The sequence below is a fragment of the Ambystoma mexicanum genome, chromosome 9 (assembly GCF_040938575.1).
Source record: "Ambystoma mexicanum isolate Mex_15411 chromosome 9, UKY_AmexF1_1, whole genome shotgun sequence".
NCBI classification, from domain to species: domain Eukaryota; kingdom Metazoa; phylum Chordata; class Amphibia; order Caudata; family Ambystomatidae; genus Ambystoma; species Ambystoma mexicanum.
The window spans coordinates 1,298,635,958-1,298,656,403 of NC_090931.1; the positions used below are offsets into that span (position 1 = coordinate 1,298,635,958).

Sequence of the window (20,446 nt, forward strand, 5' to 3'; positions counted from 1 at the left end):
AAAATGTATTTTCACAAACTAACATATTATTACTTTCCACCTACTTTTGCCTTGCAAATACCCTTTACACATTTACACCCCTACCCATACCCCCTTGATCACTTATACCTGTGTACCCTCTATTTCGTTGTCGCTTTTATACTAATTTTTACTGAAGTCTAATTGGACTTTTTTTGCCCACCTAAACTCAAAACTGCAACACTATATTATTGCCTATATTTCATTATTTTTTCATCCTGTCATTAGTTACCCTCTATTATTGTAATTTGTTAATTTTAGTTTATTGTCTCTATTTTTTCCTGCAATGTAATCACTGGTTACCTACCGCTCACCACCACATGGCACACCGGGTATGCCTATGCAGGAGCACCCACTACACAGGGTGCTTCATTAATGAGTGAGGAATAGGTGGCAGTGGCACAGCACGAAGAAGAAATCTGCTTGGTCCTTGACGTTAGCAACTGGCCCCACAGTGAACATCAGACAGGTTTGCTGTGTCTTACACAATAGGGTTATGGGCATTGTTATTACTTCTTGGAGTTATATTTAACCACTAAACCATATCTCCTGATAATTAAACACATGCACAGAGTCAGCAGCTGCGAGGCGATGCCGTTTGCATCTTAGAAACATGGCGTCAGACTTCCATAGATTGCCCTGTGTTTCAAATACCACTTCCATTTAATGAGATGCAGAAATACTGTTAAACATGATGCTGGTACCTGGATCTTCTGTTGCTGTGCTGCATCCACCCCTACAGCCAGTTTGCGACTTTTGCAGATCCAATTTCCACTTTACCTTCCATTTAGTTCCTAGACTTTAAAGACGGGAGACAGGAAAATTCTCCTTGTCTGAAAACCCAAGTATTGACGTCTACTTCATGTGTCATGGAGGTCACTTGCTCTGTACACTTAAGCAATGGAGGTTTCTGACTTGCAAAACACTGCATTGAGTGCCAAATAAACGTGAGTTACGACGGTATCTGAATGAGGAAGGACACACCGACAAAAGTCTAATTTTTATGATTGTGAGTGCGTTATATTTGTAAATGTGAAAGGTTAAAATTCTCAAAGCAAATCGCAATAAAAAAAAGTTATTTAAAGTGTGTACACAAAACTTCATCTTTTGTAAGAATATTAGTGACGTTTCAGATGAATGTTTAGGTGTTGGGAGCAAAAGTGCATGAAAGTGTACATACATGGGTCGGGTATGTGACTAAGTAGTGATATGTGGAGGAACAATATTTCAAAGTGAGCAAAAACAATTTAAAATATGTTTTTTATTTGCCTCCTTTTAGACATGTAGTAAGTTACAAAGGAACAAAGACCACCCATGTTTAATGTAAGTCAGACTTTTTTTTAGACTTATAGGTGTCAAATAACTACTGTTGGAAGTTACACTTGATTATTTTGGGCATACCATTCACAGGTGCAAGTTATGCCCAGATGTATGAGTAATGTTTTTAGATTTGTGAGTAATCTGTTACTGAACTCAATGTTTTCTACTTCTCAATGAAAAAATGCACTTTAGCTGTTATTGTTCCCTGGTATACAGACTTGATACTAAAGCTCGGTAAGCCATGGTGAGGCTTGGGCTGGCCCAAGCCTCACCTAGGGCTCTGGCTTGACCCCTCCACCTGTCAGTGCCTGCCTAAAGCAGGGGCCAGCCATGAACCCCACTTGATATTAGAGCTGGGCAAGCCTGATGGGGCTCGGGCCGGCCTGACCCTCCCTGTCTGTTCCTGCCCAAAGCAAGCAATGACCACGAGCCCCGCCGGGTGCCCATCCACTCCTCAGCTTTTTAAAATAAAAAAATTTAAAAGTTGTGCTCCTGGTGTGCCGACGGCACTTACAGGAGCACATCTGCCTGTCTTCCGGTCACGACCACCTGACTGATGCCTCTCCCCAGCCACTCAATGATTGGCTGGGACAGGACAGGAAGTCAAGCGGCCAGGACAGGAAGTCAGGCAGACGTGCTCCTGTAAGTGTTGAAGTGTTGCTGGCACACCAGGAGCACATGTTTTCTTTTGTCCCGCCCCAGCCACTCATTGATTGGCTGAGGCGGGAGTAGAACACTTCCTGATGGTTCTGTGAAGCAGCGACAAATTTGAAAAAGGTAAGTGAGCCCCTTTGTTGACCACTAGCTCCTTTTCTTGCCCCTCACAGTACTTTATAGTTATATTCCCATTTCTAATAATTCATTCACCCTTTTGTTTCACCGGGCTAACCATACTGTGGCTCCTTTGGATTATATTTCTTCGGCTCTGGGTTAACCTTTCATTTTGCCTTTCTTGACTTGTCTTTAAATTCCTCTCTTTTTTTCTAATATTATTTCCCTTTCCCTTTTCCTTTTCTTCTTCCTCTCAAAAGCATCCTCATGCCCCATTTCTCTGTGCTAACTGTCATCTTATTGTTTGGTCTTCAGTGTCCATTTAAACCTCTGGAAAGAGTTGACTTCCCTCAGTATTCAGGATACTCCGAGCCCAGCTCCCTACTTCCTTTTCAACAATCAGGCTTGTGTCCTGCTCAGGCGACTGAAACTACTATGTTGCATGTAACACATTTTCTTACTATGCGAAGCAATCTTTTCTTCTTATTTTTCCTGAATTATCACGCTTATGTTGCCCCAACCCCTTTCAGCTGCCCCATATGCATATTGCCCCTTTTCCTGACCCCCAGTCCAATTTAGCCCCTTTTGTTTCCCCTTCACCCTTTTAGCTGCCTCAGACTCATTTAGCCCCTGTTCTTGCCCCTTTTTACCCTTTTTATTGCTCCCAGCCCCTTAAGCCCCTTTTGATGACCCTGTATTTGTTAAACTCTTTTGTTGCCCCTATTCCCCTTTAACCTATTTTGTTGCCCCTAACACCTTAAACCCCTTTTGTTGTCCCAGCACCATTTCGCCCCTTTTCTTTCCACGAGCCCCCTTTAGGGCCCTTGTTGCCCCTCAACCCATTTCCCTGCACCTTTAGCCCATTTGTTGCCCCCAAACCCCTGACACACACCCCCAACCCCCTACCGTTTTCGTGTGGCAATGCCCCTGGCTCAGCTCCTATTTGGCCCTTAAAAGCCAGGCCAGACCCACCTGGCTTGGTCTTCCTATGAATTCCCTGGCTGTCCCAGGCCTACTATATTATAACACTGATGCTCTCTATGCATTTCGTGCAGCAAAGAGTGTGAAGCTAAAAGGTAGATTCGTGGGAGACTGCAGCATTCTAAAAGGCCTCTAGATGGCAGTGCTGTATCAAACATCTAATTATTATTGTACATGAAGAGACTTGTAGATTGTTGCAGGCTGCACATCTTAAAAGCCTGTTCAAAAAGTCCCTGGTGTGCATTATGGTTAAGACTTCCGGATTTATGGTATTTATTTGTTCACTATTTCGGTCTGAATTTATCGATATATTTTGGAGATTTTGTATAAAATAAGCTGTAGCCAGCATGTTTCCACATTTATGTACATGAAAAACACATTAGCACTGTTGCTTTGCGCACCCATTGACCTGCAATCCATGATTAACAACTAGAGACCTGCATTTCCGTTTTGTTTTTTTACTTTTTTTTTTTTTACAAAAAAGTACTAAAAGAAGACACTGATTTCTATCTGTATTCATGTGTAAACATCAGTAAAAACAGAAATGAGGGAGCCTTCATTGCAAGCACTTTCCATGATGTCATGGTGCCAACTGCTAGTTGTCAAAAGGTCCATTCGCGGAATCACATCTGCCTTTATCAAATCCTGGATTTTTTTCCAACAGCACTTTGCATTCTGGAACTTGTAGGCCGATAATTACAATGGGAAAAGCCTTCTATGAAGCTACAACACCACATGACCCAGAGTATGATACTTTTACGTTAGCATGGTTTGGTGCCACCCACCTGGTTCCTTCAGCGCAGTGAGCACCGACTTCCCGCTGGCGTCCTCGGAGTAGGTGAACCTCATGACGCAGTCTTTCTCGGTCTTGTAAACGCACTGGACGGCCTCCTGGTCATCGGTGTCTGCAAAGAGACGAGAACATTCCTGAGGCCCCGCTTCTGCAGTGTAATCGCGGGCAGACCACGACCCCTGATCAGAGGCCGCGCGCCCCACAGGGACAGCGTAATGCAAAACATTAAGACATTGCATTTTCGCACAATGACATCACTTTCTGGCTTGTTTCATTACTGCTCAGCTGTTTTTGACAGGGGGCGGGTACACCTTAATTGGAAAAGACATGGCATTTGAGCTGGGTATTTTCTGGAACTTTGCCCGCTGGGGAGTTAAAATTCCTGAAAATGCGCGAGGTTTTCCTGTCGGTGCACATGGAGCACATTAGCGAAGGGCTTGAATGTCTCAAATGGCAGAAAACATGAACATTAAACAACAGCTCGAAGCCAAGTCCCCTTTGCCCACCCTCCTCAAACATTTGGGAGGGAAGGAAATGTCTGCTTGTTTAGGCTCCCTAATGCCGGAGTGGGATGACCGCCTCTCTTTGGGCCAGAGCCCACTCTAAACCTTCTGTGATTTTATGCGCGTCTGCTTAAGTTTGTGGCAGGTTCCCGGAGCCCTGAACCTCGGAAAACAACCACAGGAGGCCTGCGAAGCTTGAAAACCCACACAGAAGTAGAGGGGGATGTTTCACATCTGCCAAAGAACATGGCTGATGTAATGCGTACACAAATAAGTGAAAAAGCACCACAGAGCAGTCCCAATGCACAACAAACTCTAATAATTAGATACAATAACATGATGTACAAACAATCACATTAAACAGATGCAATATTTTTCGGACTATAAATAATACACAAGCATTGGCAATGCCAACAGTCTGGGCTTTTGTGTAGGCATGGGAAAGGCACTTTCCAGGCACTGCTCTACTGGTATTAACTGGCCAATGATGGTAGCAAGTGCAAAATGTTATGAGTACCTGGGCAGCTAATAGCAGTACCTAGCAAATGGCTAATACATCTACAAAAGCCAAAACTGTTGGCTTTGCCAATGTTTGTTTGTAAGAGTACTTCAGTGAACGGCACACATAGTGTTTATAAATCGCGTGGCTTAAGGCAGACTTGGTTAAGACTTTTTTATTACACCAGTAGCAGGTTTATAGCTCAAATTAAGTCATTAAATCTTATTTTAATTTTATTTTTAACATTTGTAAAGCGCACTACAGCCCAAAGGCATTGAGGCGCTGTTTTCATGAAAGTGTAAGTAGACATGAGTACATTTAGGACATGCTGTTACTTGGTTACAACATAGGTGCTAGGTTACAGAGTACGAGTACAGCTGGTCATATGAGATGGTTTAAGAAAGTACAAAGTAAAAACAAGGACTGACATTTCATACAAATAGGCTGGTTTTGATGGCTTTGCGGAAGGCCAGGTGGGAGTCGATTACCCTAATGTGTGAGGGTAGTGCGTTCCAGTGGGTGGCAGCGATAGCTGGGAAGCTGGAGCCCCCTGCATGCACTCTGCAGGTTTTGGGCTTGGTGATCATGTTGGTGTAGGCTAGCCTAGAAGGTCTTGTAGAGGTGGGCAAGGCGATACGCTGGGCGAGGTAGGGGGGTGCCAGATCATGGAGGCATTTATGAGTGATGGAAAGGATTTTAAAGATGATTCTCTGTTTAACGGGAAGCCAGTGAACCTGTCTCCATAGGTCCCATATGCGGTCCTTTTTAGGGAACCCAGTGGCAGCCCTAATGGTATTGTTCTGGACAAGTTGGAGTTTGGCAATGCTTTTGTTGGACGTTCCTCCGAGGAGAGCATTACAGTAGTCCAGTCTTGAGCCGATGGTGGCTCTAGCGATGGTAAGGCAGTTCTGTGTGGTTAAGAAGGGTCTTACTGCGTTAAGCAGTTTTAAGTAGTATGCCGAAGAGGAGGCAATGGCGTTAACCTGTCTATTCATGGTGAGATTAGAGTCTAGGTAGACTCCCAGAGTTTTAACTGTATGGGACACAGCGATGGGTATATTGTCGATGGTAAAGGAGCGATAGTTCTTGTCGAGGTTGCCCAGGATGGTTGGTGACCCAATGAGCAGAAGCTCGATTTTGTCACTGTTTAGGCACAGTCAATTTTCAGCCATCCAGGCTTGGAGGGTGCAGTAGATGGAGTTAAGGGTAATCCTATCTGCCTCATAGTCACCTGTGAGGGGGATAAGCACCTGGGTGTCGTCAGCGTAGTTGGTATATGAGATACCCAGGGCGTCAAGAAGGTTGAAGAGGGGCCTAGTAAATAGGTTATAGAGGGTGGGCGCAATGCAGGAGCCCTGAGGCACCCCACATTTGATGTGACTAGGGGAGGATCATGCTGAGTTGGAGAAGACTTTCATGGCCCTATCATGTGGAAATGTGGTGATCCTTGCACAAGCTTTAGGGGAGAAGTTGGCTGCGATGGAGAGGTGGTGCCAGAGAGTATTGTGGTCCACGAGTTCAAACGTGGCCGACAGATCAAGGAGCAGAAGGAGCACTGGTTTGCCGGTGTCTCTGATGTTGTCCATTTGATTTTTTAAGTCGAGGAGGGCCGTTTCAGTGCCATGCCGTGGCCTGAAGCCAGACTGCCGAAGGCCCAGAAGGTGGTGCTCCTCCAGGAATTTCTGGACTTGCAGGTAAACTGCTTTGTCCAGAATTTTAAGCAGGAAGGGGATAGTGGTAATAGGCCTATAGTTCCCTGGTGCCACCGGGTCAAGGGAGGGCTTCTTGAGGAGTGGTCGAACCCAAGCCTCCTTGAGGTCAGATGGGACATGGCCAGACTGGGAGGAGGCATTGATGAATGCTGTCAGAAAGGGAGCAAGTGTCGCGCCACAGTCCTTAAATCTTAGAAGACTCCTTCGAAAAACACACTGGCAGGCACTTCAAGTGCAAGGTTTGATAGCAAGACTTGCTTAAAGATAGCTCACAGAGTTCCCATGAGGAGGTGTTCTAGGCGGGGGAACAGGAACTGTATCAAAATGGTCATCGGGAATAGCATGGCCGTGGGCAGTCAATGGGTGGGCAAATAACCAAACCACCTACAAGCTGTGTGTCCCTCCACATATGCCATTTCTCCCTACCTGTACTCAAATGCAATAGTTTTGTCTGATAGGTGGCACAAGAGCCACTTAATGGGCAAACTAAAAACTCTTTAAATTGGAGCAGTCCATTTTCTTCATTTTAGATATTCATATAGTGCTAACCTAACTTCAAAGCTCGCTTTACAGATATCAATTGTTGCAGAAACACCTGCAACAAGGGACAGTGGAATCCAAAAGAATGCTTTCCTTGAGTGACGTGTGGGGTCGGGTTTTGACCCAGGTTTACTCAATGGTGTGACAGATTTACAAAAACAAGCATTGGCAATGCCAACAGTTTTGCTTTTGTGTAGGCATGGGACAGACATTTGCCAGGCACTGCCATTAACTATACTACCTGATGAAACAGTTGGCTTTGTCAATGCTTGTTTTGAACAGGAATTCAGTGCAAGGAAGAGCTGTGGATGATGGTGCACATAGTTAAGTACACCAGTAGTGCATTTGCAGCTGCAGGTAAGCATTTAGCTCTCAGAAAACAACTTGGAACTAGCGCAAAGACCTACCAGGAGGATGTGTGCTGGGCGGGGAGGGGAGGAGCAATCTGTGCTGTGCCCTTCACCAAGTCCCCTCCTTTACTAAATAAGTACATCTCAGGAACTCCTTGCAGACCGTCTGAGTGCTGCGCACTGACACACTTTATTACATCGGTCACTAGATCACAGAACCTGGTGGGGAGCGCAAAAGGGACGGTGTAGCATGTCTCTGCAACAGTATGAGATGACACGCAGTACACATATTTACAAGTTGTGGTACATAGAAAGTGAAGTCCCCAGCTACCAAAACTCCAAAGTCAGCAACTAGACCACCGGACCATACAACACTAATTCTGCTCGAACACTCCTTTTTCTTTATTTTCTGTATTTCAACTCAAAAGAGTCTGTGAGGGGGCAGGGTGAACTTGCCTTTAAAACATGCTTCAAGGCCCCATTTGCAATATGCCATGTTTTCTAACTTACCCATCCCAATCTGCACTAGAAACAGAAACAAGCATTGGCAATGGCATAGTTTGGGCTTTTGTGTAAGCATGGGAAAGGCATTCTGCAGACACTGCCATAATGGTATTACCGGGATTCTAGAACTGGGGGTTGAAGTAATTGCAGCTTGAGGACTTCGCTCCTTCCCTGAAGATCCTGTTGATATAATATGGCAGATTCAGTCAACATGATGCCCCGCCCCGCATCTTCAAGAAGATCCAGATTGGGGGAGGAGATTGAAACTATGGAGGCCTTTGAAGGAGATGCTCAGCCATCTTAGGGAGTCAGAGAAGAAGAATTGGTTACCTCGTGTGCTGAGGGGCAATCTGCTGAGGACTATTTAACTGAAATTATGGATGGAGTTGTGCTATCTATTGGGAAGATCAAACAGACGGTACTGGAGATGAAAAAGGACCAGGCGCTGGTTAAGAAGTGCATTGAAGAGCTGGAAACTAGGGTCTCTAGTTCAGAAGATCAACTTCAAACCCTGGAGGAAAATGTGTCTCTCGGACGCTATTTCTGGAGCCTGCCCATAAAAAAATCTGAGCAGGAAAACTACTCTAGGTGATCTAATGTTATGATTACTGGTTTCCTGAAGGGAATAGAAAATGGTCGTCCATAAGACTTCCTGCAAAAAGTTCTGCCTAAACTGTTGGATCCCCTCACCCCCCCAAGAAAACTGCTGGAGTTTGAGAGACTTGTGAGAAACCTGGTGGTGTCTCCCTGGCTACTGCCCAGGGATCTGTCATCCAGGCGGCCAGGACCCAGCCATCGCTATTGGATCCAGTTTCTGGCGGTGGACTAGTGAGGGAGGATCACCTGGATGGGGGATCCTCGGGGATTAGGAGTGGGACACTGACGTGTGAGACACGTTATTCACCTTTTTTCAACAACTTTTCCCCATCCTACCACGTAGGACATTCCAAAACACTGCCTCCCCCCTTTTCCCCTCATGAACACTTTCGCACAACACAAAAGATAGACTAACACCAGAGCCATTTACCAGACATGTCCCAATACAAGAGTGAGGCAAAGTCAGGCAATTGACCAGAATCACACACACCCAATGGCCCTTTCCCTTCCCCACAGGGATTTGATTTCACGCCATGAAACACTTATGTATAGGCACGTTATAAATGCCATATCATATCATAAAAGATGGAGCACAAGAAGAGCAAGGTAGACCGCACAATGTGAGAGCTAACTCAGCACAACAGTTCAAGAGGAGGCAAAAGACGTTGAATACTGAGAAGGTGACAAGTAGAGAAGTGACCTTGCCCTTTCCGACCCAGGCCCATGAAACCTCTGCAGATGGAAAAATAAGACAGCAAACAAAGGCCAACGTATGTTGCAGCAGATGTCGATGGTATCCAAGACCCTCCTCCGCAGATAACCAAGCTGGGGAAGATTGCTGGTCTCGGTGGTACCAACCTTGGCTCCAAGGATAAGGAAAGGCAAGCGCTTCAGCATAGCTGGTGAGTCGAGGGAGAATCAATAAGAAATTGAACTATGTAGAAGGAAAAGTAGTCAACTGCTAATTTGAACTTTGAAAGGCTTAAAGATACGATTGAGGAAAGAGGGGGAAAACCAGCAACAGAGGAGGCTGGCATCACGTGGGTGCTCGGTCAGGAAACTCTGGGTGATTACCCAATGGTAGAAACTACCAGAACCAGAAGCCCATGGGAAGAGGTGAAAAGTGGTCAAAGTGGTCATATAAGGGTCTTGTAAAATCCTCTGCACCGTTGAAAGTGTTTGATCTACAGATGATTGTGAAGATAAGGGAAATTATTCCCACTTGGTGAAATGAGCGTATGAACAGTGTGTTAAAGTTGGCAAGAGTGAACCCACCGGATGGATGCTAACGAAAAGGGGCAAAGTCTAAAAGTCCCATGGTGAACTGTTTTGTAAAAGTTGGCCAGAGGGATGATAACGAAAAAGGGCGAGAACTGAAGTCCCTATGAACAGTGTGTTGACAGAAGTAAACCCAACCGAGCGGTGTCCACAGTGTACTGTCTGTAAAAGTTGGCCAGAGTGAACCCGGCAGAGAGAAGCTGACAAAAAGGGGCAAAGCCCGAAGAACTGTTTAAAAAGACATTAAGACTTGTGAAAGTAAGAGGTACTGGAAGACCAGCGGAAGTGAATTGTCCCTTGTCAAGTGGGTCCGAGCCCAGTCGAGGGAGATCCAGGGGTGAAAACCCATCACCAAATGTTCATTGAGAAAGGAACTGTTCAATTGATTGGTTAAATACAATACGTGAGGGGACGGTGCCCAGAAGAGGGGGACCCAGGGGTGAAGCCATCACCCAACGTGAACTGTGGAAAATAACTTTTTGCTTGTGTTTGTTTGTTGGATACATCAGGCCTCGAAGGCAAGAGACTTTTTAGTGAAAAGAGACTTTACCATCAAAGAACCCGATAGTTGAAACTGAACTGTCGGCTCATGCTGAGAAAGCTCGAGTGTGTGCTGTGCCCCAAGGTGCCACCTTGTCCCGTACTGAAAACGTGGTGAAGGGAGTCCACCGGCTATCACATCCAAATATTAAGTCAGGAACACTTCTTTTCTTTATTGAAACCCTATCCCACACTCTTTCTATAATTAGTTGTAAGGAATTGGCAATAGGTTTTTCTTTAGTATTGGCCTTTTTTATTTTGACACAATGCCACTAATAGTTCAATAAACACCCTTGAACTGTGATCACTTGTGTCTGTCTTTACTTTTGCCACCATTAGCTCCTTACGGAGCCTATCGCACACTAGCCCCAGAACTTATTGCTGGTCAAACTCTCCCTCTTCCCGTACCTTCTTAGTGAAGCTTTTGAGGTTCCCGGTGAAGGACTTAGTGAAGAGGAAAGCTAGAGATCTTGGTGAGCTGAAATGGGGTGGTAATTGCAAAATTGTGCTTTTTAATGATTACAGCAGAGAGTTAGTTGCACAAAGGAAACTATTTTCAGACATAAAAACGACTAGCGAGAGAAAATCATCTTTCCCACTGTATAGTTTATGCTGCAATACTTAAGATTGTTGTGGATATGGGATCACACACTTCTTCACAGATCATCTAAAAGCTCATTCAGTTTTGGAAGACTTACAATCTGCAGGCACAAACGATCCAAGCACTGAACTGTAACGTCTTGTAGTGATTTTGACCCACTTCCCTCCTAAGATTTTTTTCTCTTGGTATCTGTTTTTAATATTCCATTTTTATGTTTGTGAAATGTTTCTCAGGTAACCTTTAAAAGGAAAGAAAATGGAAGTGATTCTTTTTGAAGGTCTGTTTCCATTGCATTCATTCCGTTGCTTTAAGACACGTAGCGTATCATAACAAGAACTGAGTTTGGTGGATCTCCTTTTCTAATTCGGACTGATTCTATCTTCCCTCGTCACCGGACCGAAGATGGCATTGATGGAGAAGGAAGAAGATGGCGCCGTAGACTGGGCTGCGGACGTGCAGTCTTACGCTTTGAACGGGTGCAAGTCGTCACTTGTACACTCTTTGATAAGTCGACACTGGTAATATCTATATCTTCATTGCGCAAGCAGCCTGAAAGTTGTGTTTTGAAAAATGCTATCCTTCACTGTGGACTGCTGGGATGCTTGCTCTCTTGCGTTGGACTAGAGGACCATGTAGGAGAGATAAGCATGGATTAAGCCTGTGTTTAGGTTTACCCCCTACTTTCTGCCATCTGCGGCCACCTCGCTGTCTATGTTTATAACAATGCACAGATATACAGTTTGTTTATTTACGTTTTAATACTTTATTGCGGTAGTCTTACACACTGTCGAAGATGTGCCTTTGACTGGTTTGGGCCTTGTATGGTCTGGATTAGGTTGGGGTAGAGGAAGGTATATCCATCGATTTCCAGTTCTTTTTAAGTTTAGTACAGGCTACTTAATGGTGACCTTGATCTTCCCTACAGATGCTCCCCTTTTTTCCTTCAATGGCCTGTTGTCTCTTCATTCGGTCAAGGATACTTTAGTTATAGGGCCGCTGTTATTTCCTCTCTTATCATTCTTATACAATGTTCCATCTTGTGCTTTATTTTTATTGTACTTTTTTTTTTACTATTTGTTTTGTGATTCTTGGCTTTTGCGCAAAGTTATTAAGTGTAGTCTTTTTTTGTATTTTGTTTGTTGTTTTTAGGTCAACTATCCTCAGTGATGTGGGTGCTGCAATGGAAGGGCTCTATGCTTATGTATAACAACTGCTTGCCTTTAAGGGTTGTATGTTGATTGCTCTGTGTACTTTGGGTGATAATGTATTTGCTTCAGAATATTCATGATGACTAATTGCTTGCATCTTTTGAGTGGAAATGTGAAGGGCATTAACAGTCCTATCACAAGGACAAAAATACATTTTGAATAGATATAAAGCTAGGCATAGTCTTTCTGGAGAAAACTCACTGCAATTAGAACAGGGGGGTTATATATTAAATACAAACATATGTGAAAGAGTTTTCTAGTACTTTTGCTAGCAACTCCAGAGGTGTTCATTTTACTCAAGAAGGATTTAAGATGTACGGTAGACAGAGGGGAAGTGGATTCCGAAGGCAGATCCATTGCGAGTAAACGGCATGTGGAGAATAGGTGTCTAGCGCTTTGGAAAATCTATGCACCCAATGGGCCACAAAAAGATTTTTTTCTAAAAATAGACGAAGTGTGGAAAAATATGGGGGATTCAGAAATCATAATTGAGAGTGGCTAACTACACTGGATGTAGCAGTAGATCATTCAAGTAATTTAATTCCGATGTAGAAAAGGTCTTGTATAGCTTATGCATACGTGGGATCTAAATGGCTGGCGTGATTTAGCAGAAAAGTAGACATTATACTTTTCATTCAATTCCTCATGGGACTTCCTCACAAACTGATCTTTTTCAGGGGTATTTGGGGCGATGCATGTAGTGCTAGTATAGGCAACGTTGTAATCTCTGATTATGCTAGTATTGAACTGACTATAGACAGATTGGTGGGGGCCTGAAAGGGAGAAAGCAGTGGAGATTAAATGCACATTTATTGTTAGATTCAGACTTTGTTAAACATATTGAGAGCAAAAACTCGTTGTATTTGCAAGACAATCAAGGGTCGGTCAATCTAACTACTGTTTGGGATGCTTTAAAAGCTACCATACGAGGTAAAGTGATTACCTTTGCATCTTATCAGAGAAAGCAATGAGAGGAGGGACTCGTTGGGCTTGAGCATGCATGTAAAATAGTTGAGTAACAATATACCTCTTCCCCTTCTGTTATCAAAATGTCTTCTATGCTGGGTGCTAAGCGCTCTCTTCATTGCGAGTTGCATTCAAGAGTGGAAATGGATTTGTTTTCCACTAGACAGACTTTTTGGGACCAGGGTGAGAAATCAGGTATGAAAATTAAGGAGAAAGGGAGACAAGTGCTTTTTATTGTAAACTAGCTGGGGTACCGGGCGTTGCCCGTGTACTGATGAAGTAATGTCTCATATGCATATGCCCTGGAGGATGTGGCTCTTGTCCTCATGTCAGCAAGTATTTCTTCAGTTTGCTCTCTAGTCGGCAAGACATGCTGCTGCTGTTGGTTGTTGTGTTTCAGAAGCTCTTGCTATTGATTTTCGCTTTGCATCAGATAGAGCTTTTCCAAGTGATGTTCGTTTTTTGTGTGGCATGTTGCAGTCCCTTAATGGCTTTAGCACATTTGAGAAAATGTCCAAGAAAGATTGATTGATTGTGCTCTCTTCTCGTGAATGAAGTACACTGTAACCTTGCCATTTTCCATATTTGGAATGGTGTGATTAAAATAATATATATATATATATATATATAACTTTTTTTTTATTATTCCCTTTTAAAGAAATGCTTTTATAAACACGTTCGAACTGTATACAGTAGTAGTACATTTTAAAGGAATAACCAACATATTGAACATTTGGCTTTAAAATTTTTCAAAATGTTGCCTCCTTCTAGTGCCTACTGTAGTGAATCCGGGCGAGCGTCAGTAAATGAGGGTGTATACGGAGTACATTTTTTGCATCCAAACATAGACTACAATGTTGCCCCAGACAAATGAGGAATCCATGCAAAATTTGGTAGGAGTGGGTTCAACAGTGTGGATTTGTATAGCCAGACAAACATATACACAAACATATACACAAACACACACATAAATATATGTGTTCAGCTTTATATATAAAGATGAGGGGGAATCGATCTTGAGGAGAATTTAAGAAATGTGTGATACTTTTCAGAGATTTTATGCCTTTTTGTATAGTGATGATGGACTTATTAATGAACCATAAGTGTGTGAGTACTTGCATCACGTTGATGTTCCTAGCTTGGGTGAGCAAGACAAACCATCTTGATGTGGAAATATCCTCCCCAGAAGTTGTTGACTCTTTGGAGGTGATGTCTGGAAAATGCTTGGGACCAGATGGGTTCCCGATTGAATTCTATAAAACCTTTAGACACATTCCTGCCCCTTTCTTAGCGCAATTGTACACGGAAATGTTCAGAAATGAAGCAGTTACTGATTATATGCAATCCGCATTGATTACAGTAATTCCTAAGCTGGGGAAGGATCATTCTGATTGTAATAGCTTTCACCCGATATCGTTATTGAATGCGAATGTTAAGCTTTTAGTAAACCTTTATGCTAGGAGACTCAACGGTCTGCTGCCAAAACTGGTCCACAAAAATCAAACTGGGTTTGTGAACGGTAGAAATAGTTATGATAATTAAGAGAGCTGTTGAAAGTCGTTCACATTAAGAAATACTCTGTAGATGTTTGTGCGACTGTTCGCATTGATGCAGAAAAGATTTTTGATAGGGTTAAATGGGTGTACCTGCCTCAAGTTATGCTTAATGTGAACTATGGTCCATGATTCTTGCAGCTTTTCGGAGCTTTATGTAATGGTGCAAAGGCCGAAGTGTCTGTTAATGGCTACACATCAGAATCCTTTGTCATTCAAAGGGGAATGCATCTGGGTTGTCCTCTATGCCTTTGTTTGAATTATTTATAGAACCACTAGCTGTTGTGATTAGAACACATCCAGATATAAAAGGCATCTTGTTTGGTAATTGAACTTCAAAAGGTACTTCAAAGCATTCCTTTCGGGAGTTGATGTTGTCGTTGCAATTGTTTGGCGGAGTCTCTGAATACAAGATTAATGTCTCTAAAACATGTATCTTTCCAATCTGGTTTTCATGTCATAGGGGATTATTTGATGTGGAGCGTGAAGTATAGGCTGATGAAGGATTCCGATATTTGTTACTAGGGATGTTGACTTGCTTCTTGCTAGCAACATCAGGCTTAAACTTCTAGAAATAGATGGGCTGTGCTGCAAGTAGGAACAATTGAATTTAACACTCTAGGGTAAAATTAGGGCGATTAAAATGACTCTGCTCCCCAAATTGTTATATGTATTTAACATGCTCCCCCTTCTGCTTTCGGGTAAACTAGTATTGGAGATAAATAAATTGTTCAACAGATTTTTAGGGGTTAGGGTGAGAAATCAAAAATTGCAAAGGATATTCTCCTGAGACCATTACACTTGGGAGGTTTTAGTTGCCCTAGAAGAAGAAAGTATCACACTGCTTTCACACTGCGTAAATTACATCAGTAATGGATCATGTGATGGTCCGAATTGGATCCGAATTGAAAAAGTATCAGTCTTTCCGACTCCACTTAAAGGTTTACTCTGCATGGAAAAAAGGCTTCAGATTAACTTGACTCCACTGCCTGTAAAACACATCATAAAGGAAAGGAGAAAGAGCAATGAGGTGCGTGGAGAGAAGTATTTGCTCAGCGTGGATTCATATCTGTGGCAGAACCCGGCTGTGCAAATTGATAATTGCACTCTTTCTTGGATCGCATGGCAAAAAGCAGGCATTTGGAAACTGGGTCAAGTCCATGCTTGTGAATGTATGCTCTACTTTGAATCCTTGCATTTCAAGTACAATCTGTGGTTGACTGCGATCCGTCGCTACCTTGATTTGAGGAATCTTTTTCATACATACATATGTTGTGTCATACATTTAAAACCTTTACATGACCAATTAATACAACAACAATATCAAATCCATTACAGACAAGGAATAATAAACCAGAAAAATGTATTAAAATACATTTCAAATTTCCAAAATTAAAACAATGTATCACTATTTCTCCTATAAAGTTATTACCTTTACTCTAAATAAAAACTGAATCAGTGCACTGGATAAAGCGATCAAAGTGGATGCTACCAGGTGTCCCCATAATGACTCACATCGTGGTAGTTGCAGATCAACCACAATTTTCTCAAAATAAATTAAGGGAAGAGTCCTTCATCTTTTACAACTTAACAAAAGGTGTCTTAAGGTTTCTGTTTCAATAGAGCAAAAGCAGCTTAAGGGACTCTCACACCCTTGGAATTTCAAAAGATACAATTAGCTCTCGTATTAAGAAAGTTTAAACGAAACCTCATAATTGACCCTGCAAACCACCTAGAAAGGTATTTATCTAGGTGGGTTGCCAGATTTCCCAATTTCCTATGAGTTTGTGCAAGATCCTTTTACCTCTCATATACTCTCTCAAGGAGGCATATGTACCACACCAATCATGCTGCCATAAGTACTTTTTATTCACAATTAAGTCTGTTAAAAACTCTTTCAGTTCAAATCCCTGTTTCCTTAATTGAACTTCAAAATCGGCTACAAACGAATTTGTGATTCTAGCTTTCTCCGGGTTAAAACATCTGTATAATGGGCACGGGTGGAGGGTGGCTAGCAAAATGTTATACAAATGTGTAGGTGCCTATACAATGCTCGTACGTTTAATGAAACAATGCCTAATTCAAACCGAATTGCAGTCATAGAAGTTGTTTGAGGTAGGGCAAGAGTCCCTCTCCAAAGCCGGCCTTCAATAAATTCTAAATCAAGATCAATCAATTGATGGTATATTTAAAGTCCATCAATAATTGTTGGAATCATTTTCCCCTCATTAAACTTTAAGATAGGTGCCAATGAAAATGCTGTGGAGTACCTTTGAAAGTGCATCATTTGTGAGAGTGGGTATCTGGCTTTCTCTTTTAAAAGATGTATTAAAAATGTGTACCCTCGGTGTGTATATAGAAACCCAATTACTTAAGCTAATTTATGACGGTCAATTTCTGCCCCAAAACCCACCAATCCTGCTTCCCTGTCCTCTTGTATGCCTCAAATATCAGCACTTTCGTCTTTGCTGTATTTATACTAAGATCATTTGCCTTTGTGTAATCATCAAAGGCATTTAACAATCACGGCAAACCTACCCTGGGCCCTGTGAGTGGATTTGTTTTTCATTTTATTGTTGGTAACTTGATTCGCGCTCCGAGCGCGTTGTGAGCCTGCTCCTGCTGCCCCCCTCCCACTTCCTGGTCCTCCCCGCCCTCCCGCCTCCCTGCCCGCCCACCCCCCCTCTGATTGGTTGCCTGACTGTCCCCTTCTGGCCTACTCGACGGCCGTTCCCCCCGCCCGCTTTCTTAGCTCTGTGGTGCGTGGGAGAGCGGTCGCCGGTAGCCCAGAGGGAACAGCAGGCTAGGTAGCCCTGCCTGGGCCTTGTGAGTGGATTTGTTTTTAATTTTATTGTTGGTAACTTGATTTGCGCTCCGAGCGCGTTGTGAGCCTGCTCCTGCTGCCCCCCTCCCACTTCCTGGTCCTCCTCTCCCTCCCGCCTCCCTGCCCGCCCACCCCCCCTCTGATTGGTTGCCTGACTGTCCCCTTCTGGCCTACTCGACGGCCGTTCCCCCCGCCCGCTTTCTTAGCTCTGCGGTGCGTGGGAGAGCGGTCACCGGTAGCCCAGAGGGAACAGCAGGCTAGGGAGCCCTGCCTGGGCCCTGTGAGTGGATTTGTTTTTAATTTTATTGTTGGTAACTTGATTCGCGCTCCGAGCACGTTGTGAGCCTGCTCCTGCTGCCCCCCTCCCACTTCCTGGTCCTCCTCTCCCTCCCGCCTCCCTGCCCGCCCACACCCCCCCCTCCCCTTCCTCTCCCTCTGCCTATAACCTCCCCCCCTCCTGGGCAGCCCTCTGCCCGGCAGCCCCCTGCGGCTAAGGGCCCTAGGCCAAGGGCGACTCCTCAGCTGCGGCTCCCTGTGTGTCTGCAGGTGTCCGCAGGGGACGCCAGGCGCCAGCTCCTCTGCTCTCCGGCCCACCCCTCCTCACCTTGCCCACCTCATCCGCATGATGCCTCGCCCCCCTTTTCCAATTTACTGTTAAACTTGGATGCTTTTTTCTCCCCTCGCAGGATTCTCAAACTTAGGTTGCCCTGACCTACTACGCATTACTGTTTGCTCTGCATTGTGTTAAACTAGGGTGCTTTTTCTCCCCTCGCAGGATTCTCAAACTTAGGTGGCCCTGACCTACTACGCATTACTGTTTGCTCTGCATTGTGTTAAACTAGGGTGCTTTTTCTCCCCTCGCAAGATTCTCAAACTTAGGTTGCCCTGACCTACTACGCATTACTGTTTGCTCTGCATTGTGTTAAACTAGGGTGCTCTTTCTCCCCTCGCAAGATTCTCAAACTTAGGTGGCCCTGACCTACTACGCATTACTGTTTGCTCTGTATCGTGTTAAACTAGTGCCCTCCACTCAATTCCTGTCTGCATACTCGTGTCGTCCGCCTCCCCTCCTACTCCATGGTGCTCTCCATCTCGCCTATCTACTCTAACTGCTTCTCTATTGACTATCCTGCTCTCCTCACTAAATCCGGTAGGAAAAAGTTTAAAAAGGACATCTTGGTCTCCAACCCAGGCCTCCCTATCGCTGACACCTACACGAGCGCCTGCTCCAAGGAAACTCTCACTGACATTCTCTTTTTCATGCCTTCACCTGACCTATGGACCCTTCACATGGTCTCTGTGCTCTCTCCTTTCTCCTCCTCTCCCATTAATGGTGGCACCCGTTGGGATGTCCTCTTGGCCCCTTTCCACTCCTCTAAGGCCATCATTAATGTCTATGCTAACGGGACCGTCTTGGTCCAAGGCCCTCAGGCCAACCTTCACCTCTTTGATAGACGCCTCCCACGCCTCATCAACTTCCTCTCCGCTCCCGCTGTCCCCCTTCCTCTGTCCTCGGCTACCTTGCCTCTCCCCTCCCCCCCTGCCCCTTCTCTTGCTCCCTCTTCAACTCCTTCTCTAACACCTCCGCAGGGCATACCTCTGATCTGTACCCCTCCCCGGAAGTTTTTCAAAGGTGGCAACCTTCTCCACATTGCCACTCTAAATGCTCGCTCTGCCATCAAGCACTCCTCTGATATCTGTCGCCTTCTTGAGGAACTGGACCTCGACGTCCTCAGTCTCACTGAGACATGGTTCACAGCCAGCTCTGCCACCAGCTTCGACACACTCCTACCTGACGGTTACAAGATCCTCTCCGTGCCCAGGCCCAACCGTTCAGGGGGTGGTGTTGCCCTTATCTTCCCTGAGTGGATTCCTGCCTCTGTCACTCCTACGCAGACCTACTCCTCCTTTGAATGCCTTGTCTGCCGACTCTCTCTCTCTCCTAGCCATTCCCTTACCGTGGCTACTATCTATCGGCCACCTGGTCAAATTTCCTCCTTCCTCTCTGAATGGGCTAACCTCTCCTCCTCACTCCTGTCCTCAACCACCCAACTCCTCTTTCTCGGTGACTTCAACATCCACCTCGATGCCTCCTGTCCCCCCACTGGTCTCTTTCGCGAACTCTGTAACTCTCTCTCACTCTCTATTCTCCCGTCTGGACCTACTCACTCTGCAGGGCACACTCTTGATGCTCTGATCTCTTCTGACCTTCCCCTCTCCCTTCCTCTCTCCACTCCTCTCTCCTGGAGCGATCACTTTCTCCTATCCTCCCACCTCTCCCTCCCTACCCCACAGGCAAAGCCACCCTCTTCACTGCCACCCACCTTCTCGGTCATCCGACCCATGAAGCGCGTGTCAGTTGAGGCTTTCGCTGCTACCTTCTCACCCCCTCCTCCCCCCTCAGCTGACTCCCACCCTGACACAGCCCTCTCCATGCTCTATTCCTCTATATCTGATACTCTCGATATCCTTGCCCCCGTCATGCGAATCCGCCTGAAGCCCAAAGCCAAATGTAACTCCTGGTATGACTCGGATCTCATCACCCTAAAATGCAAGTGTAGGGTGGCAGAGAGGAAATGGCGTGGTTCATGTTCATCCTCTGACAAACTGGCCTGTCGCATGCTCCAAAGGCAATACCGGCTCTCCGTTCACACCAAGAAGAGAGCCCTTATCCAAGCCCGCATCTCTGAGGCATCTAACAACTCGGCCGAACTCTTTAAAATCTGCAAGGAGCTGGCCAACCCTGCTGCAGTCTCTACCTCTCCTGTCCCCTCCCAGGCCCTCTGCACTGCACTGGCCTCGCACTTCATCTCAAAAACTCAGGACATCCTGTCCTCGCTCTCCTCCTCTCTCCTCCCTCCCTCTCTTCCCGGCTCTTCCTCTTGCTC

General features: G+C 44.9%; 1 protein-coding gene across 1 annotated transcript in view; it reads right to left on the minus strand.

Moving 5' to 3' along the window:
* ITGB5 (integrin subunit beta 5) overlaps nucleotides 1-20,446 on the minus strand; it is a 702,124-nt gene that overhangs the window by 13,966 nt on the left and 667,712 nt on the right. The window contains exon 13 of the mRNA XM_069616658.1: nucleotides 3,876-3,995. Within this exon, the coding sequence (XP_069472759.1) occupies nucleotides 3,876-3,995 (120 nt within the window). The remainder of the gene's footprint in view (nucleotides 1-3,875; nucleotides 3,996-20,446) is intronic.